General features: G+C 40.4%; 1 protein-coding gene across 5 annotated transcripts in view; it reads right to left on the bottom strand.

Annotated features, from left to right (window-relative positions):
- XPO7 (exportin 7) overlaps window positions 1–13,286 on the bottom strand; it is a 76,572-nt gene that overhangs the window by 62,111 nt on the left and 1,175 nt on the right. For 4 of the 5 annotated variants that reach the window (XM_043536558.1, XM_037886436.2, XM_037886434.2 and 1 more), the window contains exon 2: window positions 9,306–9,474. The exons of the other annotated variant lie outside the window; for it this stretch is intronic. In XM_043536558.1, coding sequence (XP_043392493.1) covers window positions 9,306–9,474 — 169 coding nt within the window. The remainder of the gene's footprint in view (window positions 1–9,305; window positions 9,475–13,286) is intronic. 5 annotated transcript variants of the gene reach the window in all.

Genomic DNA, 13,286 nt, shown 5'->3' with positions numbered 1-13,286 from the left:
ATGTAGCAAACTGCAACTGCAAACAATGAATTAGAAAAAGAAAAAGAGGCAGGGCAGAGGCCCATTTAGTCCCACAGAATGAAATGGATAAAGAAACTCTCCTGTGAAGGAGCAGATCAACCGACTTCCAGTTCTGTCTGACCAGCTGGAAACAACATGTATTTCAGCCTGTTGTGTTCTGGGTTTGCAGTTTTGTGAAACACTTAGAAATAGCAAGATCCAAACACACACAGAAGAGACTCTGCAAGCTTGACTCAAATCATAGTGCTTTAATGGAGCAGTAACCTGACCCATTGCATAAGTAGAGCCCTGCAAATCTGCGGATAGCCGCTTTATATCCACATCCGCAGACCATGTTTGCAGGTTGCAGACCCTATATGGGTACAAGTTTTATAACCGTGCAAGGCTCTATGCATAAGAGGAAAAGAAGCCCTTGCAACTTATCCTCTGTTTCAGAAACTTATGAAGCAAGAGAACAATGTATAATGTGCACAATTCTTAGTTGCTCTTATATAGACTAGGAGCTTAATCTGGCTAAAAGTTTTACATAAAGCAAGTCTTGGCTCTTGCAGATAGTTAACTAAGATTTAGATTATCAATCCAAATAATTGATATTAAAAATATACCTTATTGCAAGGCACTTAGATGTTCAGACAGTAGTAAGCTCCTTCACAAGAATGATGTTTGTCCAGGGTCTCCTGTTATTTTCTCCACTTTAAGAAATCTTTTACATGAAAGTGAGACACTACCTTATTCGATAAAATTGATTTTAACCAATTAATTCCTGTAAAAGTTAGCACTTCCTCCGTATTCTTGCCCACTACATTTGATGAAGGTCAGCCACCATTTCCAACTGAACTGTCACAAGGCAAGCAGTGCAGCCATTGTGAGCATCACTTGTTCATGCAGGAGGGAAACAGCTTTGCTGGATATAACAGTATAGGGTGATCAGATGAAAGATGCCATCATCTGGACAAGTCAAACTCCTTTTTACAGGTTCTGATGTCTGTTTAACCACAAGTTAATAACCCCATAGTGTTTTATGGGAACAGGGAATACAATCCTATGTAATCCAAGTAAATGTTCCCTATTTCAGTAAATCAGGTGCTAAGATCCAGGCTACTCATGATTAGGGCCCTATCAAATTCACTGTCCATTTTGGTCAATTTCACAGTCATAGGATTTTAAAATTAGTAAATTTCATGATTTCAGCTATTTAAATCTGAAATGTCAAGGTGTTGTAATTTTAGGGGTCCTGACCCAAAAGGGAGTTGTGCTGCTGGTGGGGCGCTGCCTTCAGAGCTGGGCGGCTGGAGAGTGGCAGCTGCTGGCCGGGAGCCCAGCTCTGAAGACAGAGCCACCACCAGCAGCAGCGCAGAAGGAAGGATGGCCTGGTACGGTATTGCCACTCTTACTTCTGCGCTGCTGCTGCTGGGGGTGCTGCCTTCAGAGCTGGGCGCCTGGCCAACAGCAGCCGCTCTCCAGCTGCCCAGCTCTGAGGGCAGCGCAGAAGTAAGGGTGGCAATATCGTGACCCCCCTAAAATAACCTGGTGACCCCCCCTGCAACTCCCTTTTGGGTCAGGACCCTCAATTTGAGAAATGCTGGTCTCCCCTGTGAAATCTGTATAGCATAGGGTAAAAGCACACAAAAGACCAGATTTCATGGTCCGTGACGTGTTTTTCATGGCTGTGAATTTGGTAGGGCCCTACTCACAAGACCTTCCTAAGCACAGAGGCTACTTCTACACAGGTACTACCAATATTTAGTACACAAATTTGTAAAAGGGTTGGAAACGCTTTTTAGATTTTCCTATTAAAAAGAAATCTATTCCTGAGACATCTAGCTGTGAAAAGCACTATAGAAAATAAGTTTGGTTTTTAGACACCTTGAGTGGCAGGGCTGGAAGTTGATGTGTAACCTTTGTTTTCAGAACTCAAAATTGGGCAAATATGGCAAACGCTCATTGTAGTTCTTCACTTCTTGAGGTCTCTTAACCATAGATTCGTTAACACATCAGAGGCTTGGACAGAATCATCACCATACATTTGCAAGCACAAGGAGCAGCTGTGAAATAAGGGGTTATCTTGGTTGACATGGGTTGAAACTACACACTTACACAGTGCCCCAAACAAATCAAGAGTTAGGGAAGACAATATTCTGATCGGTAAACTGGCAAAATAATCCCTGGAGTGCTTCATTTGAGAATACCACAGTTCCAAAATCCTACTCTTCAGTTAGTTTTTAACTAAATAAGACGTATTTTGTAAACCTCGCCAGAAGTCTTATAATAGTGAACTGCTTCTAAAGTCACAGATCCATTTTCCCATACAGACTTGCATTTTGTTATAAAGAGGGGGAAACAGTTTTGTAAACTCTCCCACTGTGTTTGGGACACAGATAGGAGTGGAAGACGAGGAATTTCATTGGGCTTTGGTATTTGCAACGGGAAAATAAGATGAGTCAACTACCAGTACTAGTAACGCTTGCTGCCACGAAGAAACAAGCTGACTTTCAAATTCCTGGATATTTCCCCCTCAACTAACAAGAGCTATGGACTCAACATTTGGGGCTTTAGCCGTGCAAACAAAAGCCAGCCTGCAGGTGCAACAATCAAAAGTGCACAGGGTCTTCCCCTGCTACACATTTCACAGCCATTGATATTGGTGATTGACAGTATGTTCCAGACATTCAACACACTACAGATGTAATATTTTACCTAAATGGGAACACATTACAAAGAAACCAAAATTTAAATCAAGCACTCTGCATTGACAAGCCCGAGCCATGCACTATGCAGATTCCTTAGGGACGCAGAGCTGCTCTCATCCCGATTTTAAAAAAAACAAAAAAATCCACCCCTGAGATGTGTGCTGAGTTCCATAACTAGTGAACACCCTGGAGGTACCTCAGTGTAAAGCCTCTATAAGACTGCTGTATCTCTTCATCCATAAAACTGCAGAAGCTCAGCAAAGTTTGCAAACTTATCTTTAACTTACTGATTTAACTAGAGGCACTTTAGAACATTATCCTCTACTGATATTTCTTTAGCAGTGTACTCAAGTACAACATCCTTGGACTATAACTCCTGCAGTCACCAAGTTCATAAACACACTCAGCTAATGATACAAAACCACAGAGCCTTCAAATAAGAAATTAAGCCAAACACTTGGAGGATACAGAAATAACACTTCACTTCTACCTAATGTGAACATAGAAAACAAAACTATTAATTCAAAGTGACAGGTTACTGGATAGACCAGTAAAGAGGTATATTTGAGAACCATGCATTAAGTGCAGAAAATTCTACTGCAGGAGAAAAATAAATCCTTCACAGGTCTGAAAGCACAGTGTAGAAGGTATACGGATGAAGAGCTCATTTTACTGGCAAGAGATGAAAAGGATGGAGGTATTAAGAGATGGCTCTGAAGTGGCAGCATTTCACTAATAGGAAAATGGTGTCTGCTGTTTTTATAGTGATCTTACTAACAAGTGAAAGCGTGTGGTCCACTGATACCTACAGTAAATTATTAAAAGGATACATTTATGTTCCTGAATAAGATATTTTTATGAATTTATCCACTCATACGATGGATTTGTTGGGCACCGGTGTAGTTACGACCCCATACGTGGGTGACTTTGGTAGGTTTGGCAATTTCGCAGGAAAGACTAGTTTAGGACAGGGCACTGGTAAGTACCTGTTTAAACAGGAAAACTGGGAAAAATAATCACATCAGTATCTAGCAAGTTCAGCAAGCACAGAATGAATCTTTTCAAACTTCACATACTTCCATTCAAAACTGAGGAATAGGCTTGGTCCATCTGCTACATCAAAGTTGGTCTTCTGCGGCAGAATCCTGCGTGGCCAAATGGACCTGGACTGGAAGTCTGCAACTCTGCATGATCCCGATTGCTTAGTGCTTCAAAGCCTACAACTCCGTATTATGTTGTTTGACGTTTATATCAGAGGTTCTCAAACTGGGGGTCGGGAACCCTCGGGGGAGGGGGGGAGGTCGCAAGGTTATTACTCGGTGGAGTGGGGGAGGAGGTCACGAGCTGTCAGCCTACACCCCAAACCCCACTTTGCATCCAGCATTTATAATGGTGTTAGATATATAAAACAATTGTTTTTAATTTGGGGGGGGGGGGAGGGTGTCATACTCAGAGGCTTGCTATGTGAAAGGGTTACCAGTACAAAAGTTTAAGAACCACTGGTTTATATAATATTGAAAAATGAAATGAATCATGACACGTATAACTTACTTGAGAAAATACTGAACCAAAACAGACATTCCGATGCTCAGTATTATAGTTACATATATTAGTATAACATCCACAATTTGAATATGGTAACTAAAGTTAAATGTAACGTGGAGTGCATTAACAAAGTTTTTAAAACATGGGACTAACTAGATTATCCTGGGGCAGTAAAAAAAAACCTTTTTACCTGGCAAAAATCACCTCTGGTAAATACCATCCCATCCCTGGGCTTTGGAAAAGACGGGTTTATGGCTTGTATCACTACAAGGTGGCTGTGGGTTTAGATGTATGCCACACCCAGGGTAAGTCTTCTTTTCTCTGGAACTCTGCACCCAGAGTATTATGCGGGCACACAACAGAACACTCATTAAAATGGAACAGTGTCAACAGAAAGCTGTGATGTAAAACAAGTGTTGCATTCTTGATACAAAAAGTGATGTGAAGCAGTGCACTTCATTCCATGCCCAGCTGTAGTTAGCCAGGTTTGCAGCTGATGTAATGCAACCCAGACCAGTGACAGGTAACAAGATACCCACTGTGTCTAACAGGGTATGCTTACACTGCAGTGAAAAACCCACAGCTGGCCCAGACCAGCTGACCCAGGCTCAAAGGGCTTAGGCTACATGGCATAAAACTGCAGTGTAGATGCTCTGGCTCTCGAGGATTAGAGTTCTGGGGCCTTCCCTCCTTGTGGATGTCTCAGCGCCTGGGCTCCAGCCCGACCATCTACGCTGCCACTTTATAGCCCCCAAGTACAAGTCAGCTGACCTGGGCCAGCCATGGGTGTTGTATTGCAGTGCAGACGACCCCCAATCTTGTCACTGGCAAGTGCACTCCAAAATTCTGAAACTTTCAATTAGCCCTAAAGCATGTTTTCTGTTTTGCGGTGCTTGGCTAATGGATTGGAATCTGTGAGCTCTGTTATGTGAATGGTCCTCAAGCCCACTTTTTACATTGTGACATCAACTCATTTTTCTAGAACGTAGTAACGGATTAGAAAAAAAAAAGATAAGTAACTGAACAGGTACATTCACTATACCCCTTCTATATACGCCATCACAGCACAGTGAAGGGTCTGAGTGCCTTAAAGAGCAGATTCAGAACCCTACCTTTACTTCCCAAAATGCTTTTGGCTTTCAAAATCTACCATAGGAAAAAAAGATTGTGTTGGGCCCAATCCTGAAAGGTACTGAATGCCTCCAACAAGGTGCTGGGCACCTTCAGTTCCCACTGGGGACAATGGGACTTGAGGATGTTCAACTTCACCCAAAATCAAGTTCACTGTCAATTCATGTGAAAGATTCATGTTTTGAAACAGATTATTTGAATGTGAGGCTGATGCCCTGGTTCTGATAACGAAGGGACAAACACTGCCCCACAATATTTCACAAAATTACCATATTAGTTATAGGGAGCACAGAACAGACTTCAGATATTATGTTTGCTTCCATATCAAGGTGCAGTCTTGACCTTAGCAGAGATGCTTTCTAAGTGGGTGGTTACTAACTACCTTTCACCAAAAGTTCTAGGAACTAGTGTACACTTAAGTGGGGTGGGAAGAAACAACAAGCAGAATTCTTATCTATCACCTACCTTCATGCAAATCTGAGGATCTCTCACCATATTACTCCTGGGAGAATTTTGCGCCAAAAATTAAAAATTCTGCGTACAGTATTTTAAAATTATGCATATTTTATTTGTCAAAATAAAGCAATATAATCACACTGGTTTCAATTACAGTGGATTGAGAATGGGATTGGGGAGCATTGGAGGAAATCCCCAACTCCCCTCTATCTAATAGTAATGCAGCTAGTATTGATCCTTTACTTCTAGTTATTAGTCTACAAATATATGCAGCCATACGCTCCTTGTTACATGATACACGACCAAAAAGCAAGTGAGGCTGGGGACTCAAACTCACAATTTATGTTGAGTACTGACCATCTCCAGAAAGGTGAGTAGCAAACAGTTCATGGAACACATTTTGATAGGAATTTTTTTCAGTTAAAAAATGTAGACCAGTTCTAATCACTGAAGCACCATAAGTATTTATAAAGCCACACTGCTCTTTACAATAAGGCTCCTTTACACCACTCTGGCAATGTAAAGGAGCCTTAATATTTTTACACCTGTTTTATACTCCTGGGGGAATTCACTAAGAACAATGGGAACAATTCACTAAGTAGGCAGACTGCTACATTCTGCTCTGCCTGAGGGGACAGAGCCTGCCCCATGCCTACCTCCTCAGAAACACCCCAAAGTCCTGCCCCTCCACACCAAACATGCCACAATAGCGAGCAAGAGGGACAATCTCTCTCTCACACGCACTCACGACTGCCCAGCGCCCCCCTGCCAGAGATTTATGTCTGGCTGCTCTGGGCACCCAAACTGACCTGCCTGCACTGCTGGGGAAGGGTGCATGACCACTCCTGTGGCTTCCTTTTGCTTCCCTGCCAGAAGTCATTTTTCTGTGAGGAAGCAAAGAAGTCTGCGGGGGGCCATGAATTCTGCACATGCGCAGTGATGCAGAATTCCTCCATGAGTACCACATGCACTCAGAATAATACAAGCCAACAGACACAGCAGGTGGAGTTATCCTTGTACTATACTCCAACTCCTAATGTCAAAATATTATAAGTAATATTTTCTCCATAACAAGCTCGCTTAACCCCAGTAGGCAATCAAGAACATGGTGAGCATTAGCAAACAAAAACGTAGCCAGAAAGCACCTGTAATTGCACATTAAATGTCCATTCAACACAACCAAACCTCAGAATGCAGTAGGTACTACCATAACCATTTATGTGGCACCATTATAGTATATGGGTTCACTTTGTATGTTTCAGTGAATGCTAGTACAGGGAGCACATATTTATGGTTGCACTGGACAGCCACATTTGCTGGATTCACTTAGTACTTTATGCAATGGCCCTGCTAGGCTGCAGCTCCTCTAAAGATCTTATTTAAGTCTGATTTGGGTCACAATTATGCAATTCTTCAGGAATCATTTCCCTCATAGCACAAAACCATGATGTAATTTAGACAAATAGAAAAATCTAACAGTGCCACAGTTAGATGGCATGGGGAAAACGCAGAGAGCCTGTTGGAGGTCAAGCTTGAGGTACAGTGAGAACTGTATAGATGCTATAGACTTGTACTGGCTAAGCTGCGTTTGGAGGATTGAACAGCCCCTGCCCACAACTTACACGGCCAAATTCAAAGCTCTAAGGTTAAGTATTCCCTTCTATAGAGCTGAAAAAGGAAATGCAGGCAACTAAGTCACACGAACGATTCCGTCTCAAAGAGCATCACAGATGATTTATAAGTGTCTCCTTGAATCACACAGCTGAATCAAAACAAGCTACATTTTACCTCTTAAATCTGCCAGTAAAAACAGGACTTTTTTGTACTTTGCTATAATTGGTCTGAGCATTAGACCAACTGCAGTTCATAGTGACACACTGCCCAAAACCAAGGGCAACAGGACAACATGAACAGTAAACGAAGTGATTTGCTGTATTACAGAGGGTTCAGTGTTCTTTTAATACTTCCCTAATTGTGTTAGTGTTGGATATTGGAGGCAACAGTCTGTTAGAACAGGGGGCTAGGAGTTCAGACTCTTGAGTTCTAGGATATGTCTACACTGCTCACATTACAGCGCAGCTGCAGCAGTGCTGTGACACGGGCAGCGTAGACACGCTTTATTGCCGGGGAAGAGCTCTCTTTTTTCACACCCCTGGACGACTAAAGTTTTAGTGCTGAAAGTGGCAGTGTAGACACAGCCCTAGTCTCAGCTCTGACACTCACTCATTGCATGACCTTTACATTTGACTCCACTATGCCTTTTTTCCTCTGTAATATGGGTCTCAATGTCACAGGGAGGAGGCAAGACTTAATTCTATAAAGTGCTTTGAAATCTTTAGATGAATTATAGACTGTATTCCTACCTAGGAACTGAGGGCAAGATTCTGAACCCATTGAAATCAATGGTATAATCTCCCACTGATTTTGGTGGGGAGAGGATTTCACCAAATTCCTCTCTTCTCAACACGTTACTAATGAGTGTGAAAAACTTGAAGCAGCCAACACATTTTCCTCCACTCTCCTTTCAGAGATAACTGTTTCATGACATAATCATCTGAACAGAGCATAGAGTGAGTACATGCCTTTATATATAGTGCCTCTGAGATCCGCTGTCTCTTACAAAAGGTGTTTTACCTGCTTCCTAGGAGAGTAGCACATTCTATAAAACAAGCCACCCGAGCAGGCTAAGAGGTAGAATGGAAACAGCTAACCAATTGCTAGTGATTTGGTCCCCCAAGCTCAAAAGGAGCTGGAGCTTAAGCTTCCCCTTGTTTTACTTTCAGAATTTTGACATTGAAATAATGACAATCACAGCACCAACAAGTTATGTACCTAAATCCATGAATTCTTGGGTTCCATTTAAAATGCCACTCTGATCCACTTGTCACAAAGTTATCCAGTAATTCTGTTGCTCAGTGGCTGGACAGTAAAATAAAAATCTAATTTCCAGAAGAAAAGGTGGTAACACTATTTTAAGTTGCTTGTGTATTTTTCCCCTGGTTCTTGAGCAGATCTCAGACTATTCTGGGATAAGTCCTTCACAAGAGCGGTCAGACAGCCCAATGACACGCTGAAGGTAAAAGCATGGACTATAAACACACAGAAAAAACCCCACCAGTATTTAAGCAAAATTATAGTTGGGCAGTGGGCTAAATTGCGATTCTTTTACCAAGCAAACATGAAGTTATACAGATAGCAAATAGGAAATACACATCTAGTCTCCTAGTTTCCTTTGGGGCAAAATGTGTCCCAGAGCCAAATGATTTTGTGTTTGATCCAAGACAACGTCCTTTTGGAATACAGAAATACACTAACAAATTTCAGGAGCTATTAGGGTTTGAGAGTGCCAGGGGATTGGCCCTGCAAGACATTCATTAAAAAATACAATAGGCAGTACTTTAAGAATCACACATAAGAGGCTATTAGCATGCATGGACACAGGTGTTTTTTTAAAATACTCACTCCAATTTCATACTTCAGGTTGTGCGCACTATATGCCATATTTTTATGGGAAACAGTCATTTTTCTTGATTTCAGTCTCAAGTTTTCCCTTCTTAACTCTGCGCCTCCATTCATCCAAACGACAGATGTTATCAGAAGGTCTCCATCACATTTTCCCAATACAACAGCTCTGAGGTGAGAGGGCATTAATTTACAATGAAAGTATTTCATCCTGCCTCTTCATTTGCTTCCCACCAATGCACTTCAAGGACCTAGCTCCACATCTGAATCCATCTTACAGCACAAATATAGGCTTCTTCCAAGTCTGGAAGTTTGCTGATTTGAATTAACTGCTGCCAGTTTAATTAGAAGTTACAATCAGATGGCTAACATCCCTTTACTTTTGCCCATATCACTTGACCCCAGGTTTTTCATATGCAAGCGGTCAGTTAAGTTCTCTGTTCTATCTATCACAGTAAGAGACAGACCACTTACTGTGCCTATGAAGCTACCCCTATAGAACCTGACCTGTTACATTTCAAGAGCAAAAGATCTTGCACTATAAACCTACAAGTCGGGTTACCCAGAGCACGTAAAGATAATATGATCACTGATAAAGTGAGGCAATGATTTTTCACTGATGTAATTAGGTCTTATCTTCAGGTCCAGGGGACTCTTCAGGTACAACTCAGTACACAAAGCCAGAGAAGCAGTTGTTACCCTTGCCTACATCAACATTTCCCCAAAAGGCATATTCTAACTCATCAGGTATCTCCCAATAAATTTACCCATTTTAGATTACAATAGGACATCAGATCCCAGATCTAAAAAAGAGAAATACAGCAAATCTGTTTCTAAGGAAAAAGAAACAAGACTCATCACTACTTTCCCCACAAAGTTATTTCTAATGATATCTCTTCATCTCCTGTTTCCATCGCATATATTGGAGTTGGAATGACACTTGCAGACTGAAAAGAGCAGGTAGAAACATTAACTCAATCGAAGGCAGGAAGGGAAGAGCATCTATACCAGTCCTCTAAGACTGCACAGCTTTCCACAGCCACACACGATACAGAATTCTCTGCTACTGTACCATTATTACAGTCCTTTTCATTCCTAGACCCTGCACAGTAATCCTGAAGAGCTGTCCAGCAGAAAACTATCTCAACTGGCTTTGACTATGTGGATTGCAGACAGAAAAGAAGTGGCATTTTCTACATTCACAGAGTTCCATTTTTAAAAAAAAACCTACAGAACATGATGCTACAGTCCTTCAGCTGTGGTCTCAAAGAACTCAACTCTGCTTCCACTTTCATCAACTTGCATCATATTGTAAACTCAATAACTCATAATTATAAATAAATCTACACTTTTGCACTTTGTTAAGTATTAACATGCAAGTTCTAATGACAGAAACTCTGGGGAGTCAATATTTAACAACTGGACTGGAAGTTTGACAAAATATGGCCTCTCTGCTGCTAGTCTTCTATACTATATCATCCATATATCAGTTATCTGAAACACTCTATTATCCAAAACAGAATCAAGTCTCAAGTTATATGCTACAAAGAAAATGGTCTCACTAATCCAAACTTATATTCAATGTCTTCCTGTATCAAGGGTGTTCCAGTCTTTTAAACAAGCATAGTTTATAACAGAGCTCACACAGCCTACTCACAAAATATCCAAACAACTGGATCAGCATTAGAAATAGTGTGTTGGGGGTTTTTTTTGTTTTTTTTAAAAAGCACTATAACAAACAGGAATTGAATCCACTCATCTAATCAGTGATTTTCCCCCAGCCAGAAAAAACTAGAAATCCTGAGGCAGCTTTGAAGGAAGAGCCTCTTCAGAGGTAGCTATACTTTTTTGCCCCAAAGCAAAATAAAGACACACACAAAACATGAAAAAAAAAAATCATCCAGTTACAGATATGTAACTTGTCCATTAGCACTAGTAGTAAAGAGTTGCACTTATGCCTTCTGATAAGTCTCCTGTAGTTTGGTGACAGGTTAACAGTACTTGCAAATAAATCTCCATTGGAGTGGAACATCTTCAAGCTTCTTGTGTTAAAGTTTAACTAGTGCATTTGAAGCTAGCAATATTAATTAGGTTCTTCCGGCCCCAATTCCATTTGCTTGACCCAATATTTAAAAAAGAAAAAGCCTGTTTTAAAATGACAAGAACAGCAAGAGATACTGTGTCACCAGATTCTGTGGTCTATCCGTAAAGTCACAGGTTAAATTGCGAAGCTGATATGTCACTAATGACAAACCAAAGAATACAGCCATTCTCCAGTATCGTTATGGCATGTAAATTGTTTAGTAACACAGCAATCCCCAACAGATTATCTAGGCTGGATTTGATAAGATTATTTCAACCCCACTAGTCAACCTGAGAATTACATGGGTTACATTCTGAGTTAATAAACTACTCACCCTTGTGGTTCACTGAGGTACCAGATGCAGAATATATTTATTTAAAAGTTACACGAATAAGTAACTATCAAAACTTTTTTTTTTAACTCTAATATGCATATAATCACAAATTCAATCACTATTATGGGAAAACATTATTTCCTCCATTCTACCATTTGTGCTACAATATTTCTAATTCTAGGGCAAGTCCTTTACAATGTTCTTCATGAAAGTAAAGGAGTACTTGTGGCACCTGAGAGACTAACAAATTTATTTGAGCATAAGCTTTCGTGAGCTACAGCTCACTTCATCGGAGCTCACGAAAGCTTATGCTCAAATAAATTTGTTAGTCTCTAAGGTGCCACAAGTACTCCTTTTCTTTTTGCAAATACAGACCAACATGGCTGCTACTCTGAAACCTTCATGAAAGTGTGGCTGTGTAAATTGATAACAGGGCACTATCAGCTTAGACTTGGCTCAGAGGTTAAATTTTGTAAGATCTCTAAATCCATCTTCACAAACTTATTTTGAATCCAACAAACAGTTGTTTTTAAATAAACAGTTTCCATTCACTGTTTGACTTGTCAGTTTTATGTAAGAGTCAGTTTCTTTTTCAGGGTCTCTCTTTTGCTTTGTTTATATTTCAAACAGTGAATGGGAACTGTTTATTTAAAAACAACTGCTTGTTGGATTCAAAATAAAAGTTTGTGGAGATTAAATTTTGTAAAATCTCTAAACGTATCTCTACAAACTTTTATTTTGAATCCAACAAACAGTTGTTTTTAAATAAAAACCAGTTCCCATTCACTGTTTGAAATATAACCAAAGCAAAAGAAAGACCCTGAAAAAGAAACTGACTCTTACATAAACGTGAAACTGACCAAACATTGATTTGAAGATGTCCAAGCACAGAGAAATTACAAAACTGAAGAACACACATCTTGTGAAATGGAATTTTGAAGCTTTCATTTTTAATACCTTATGGTGTAATTAGTCATAGGCAATAGTTGTTTACCTCTCTTATCTCTTAATATCTCTTAATAAAATGTTTAATAGCCACTTTAAAGCTTGCTTTGAAAGCCTTCAGAAAAAGATCACCAATACCATCTAGTTAAAAAAACCTTGAACTGTTAGTTAACACTACCACCACCAGTCACTGCTATGCTCTTCAATAAAGTATCACTGAAGTTCAAGATGGAAAGTTAACTATTAGGTCACCTCCTCCAACCCTGGCCATTGTTCTCCACTGCTGACACATCTCAGAGACTCATCCGATCTATACAACATACAAATGAAGGTATTTCCACTGCTTCCCTTGTGAGACTATGCCACCATATGGTGTATACCAAAGGCAGAAAGTTTCTTTCTGATATTCAAGTTACATTTTACCTATCTTAATTTCACCCCATGGTTCCTGGCAATAAGGCCCAAAATCCGACTAACATGTATTTATCACCTCATTTTCAAACCATATGAACTTCATATCAGCAGACATTTTATGGGAGACCAATAATCCAGGCCATGGTGTCAGACCCAAAGCCAAGACTTCTGCCATGTCCATTTTGAAGCTCCCTTAGCTGTTCTC

The sequence above is a fragment of the Chelonia mydas genome, chromosome 26 (assembly GCF_015237465.2).
Source record: "Chelonia mydas isolate rCheMyd1 chromosome 26, rCheMyd1.pri.v2, whole genome shotgun sequence".
NCBI classification, from domain to species: Eukaryota; Metazoa; Chordata; order Testudines; family Cheloniidae; genus Chelonia; species Chelonia mydas.
This window is presented reverse-complemented; position numbering and strand designations above follow the sequence as displayed.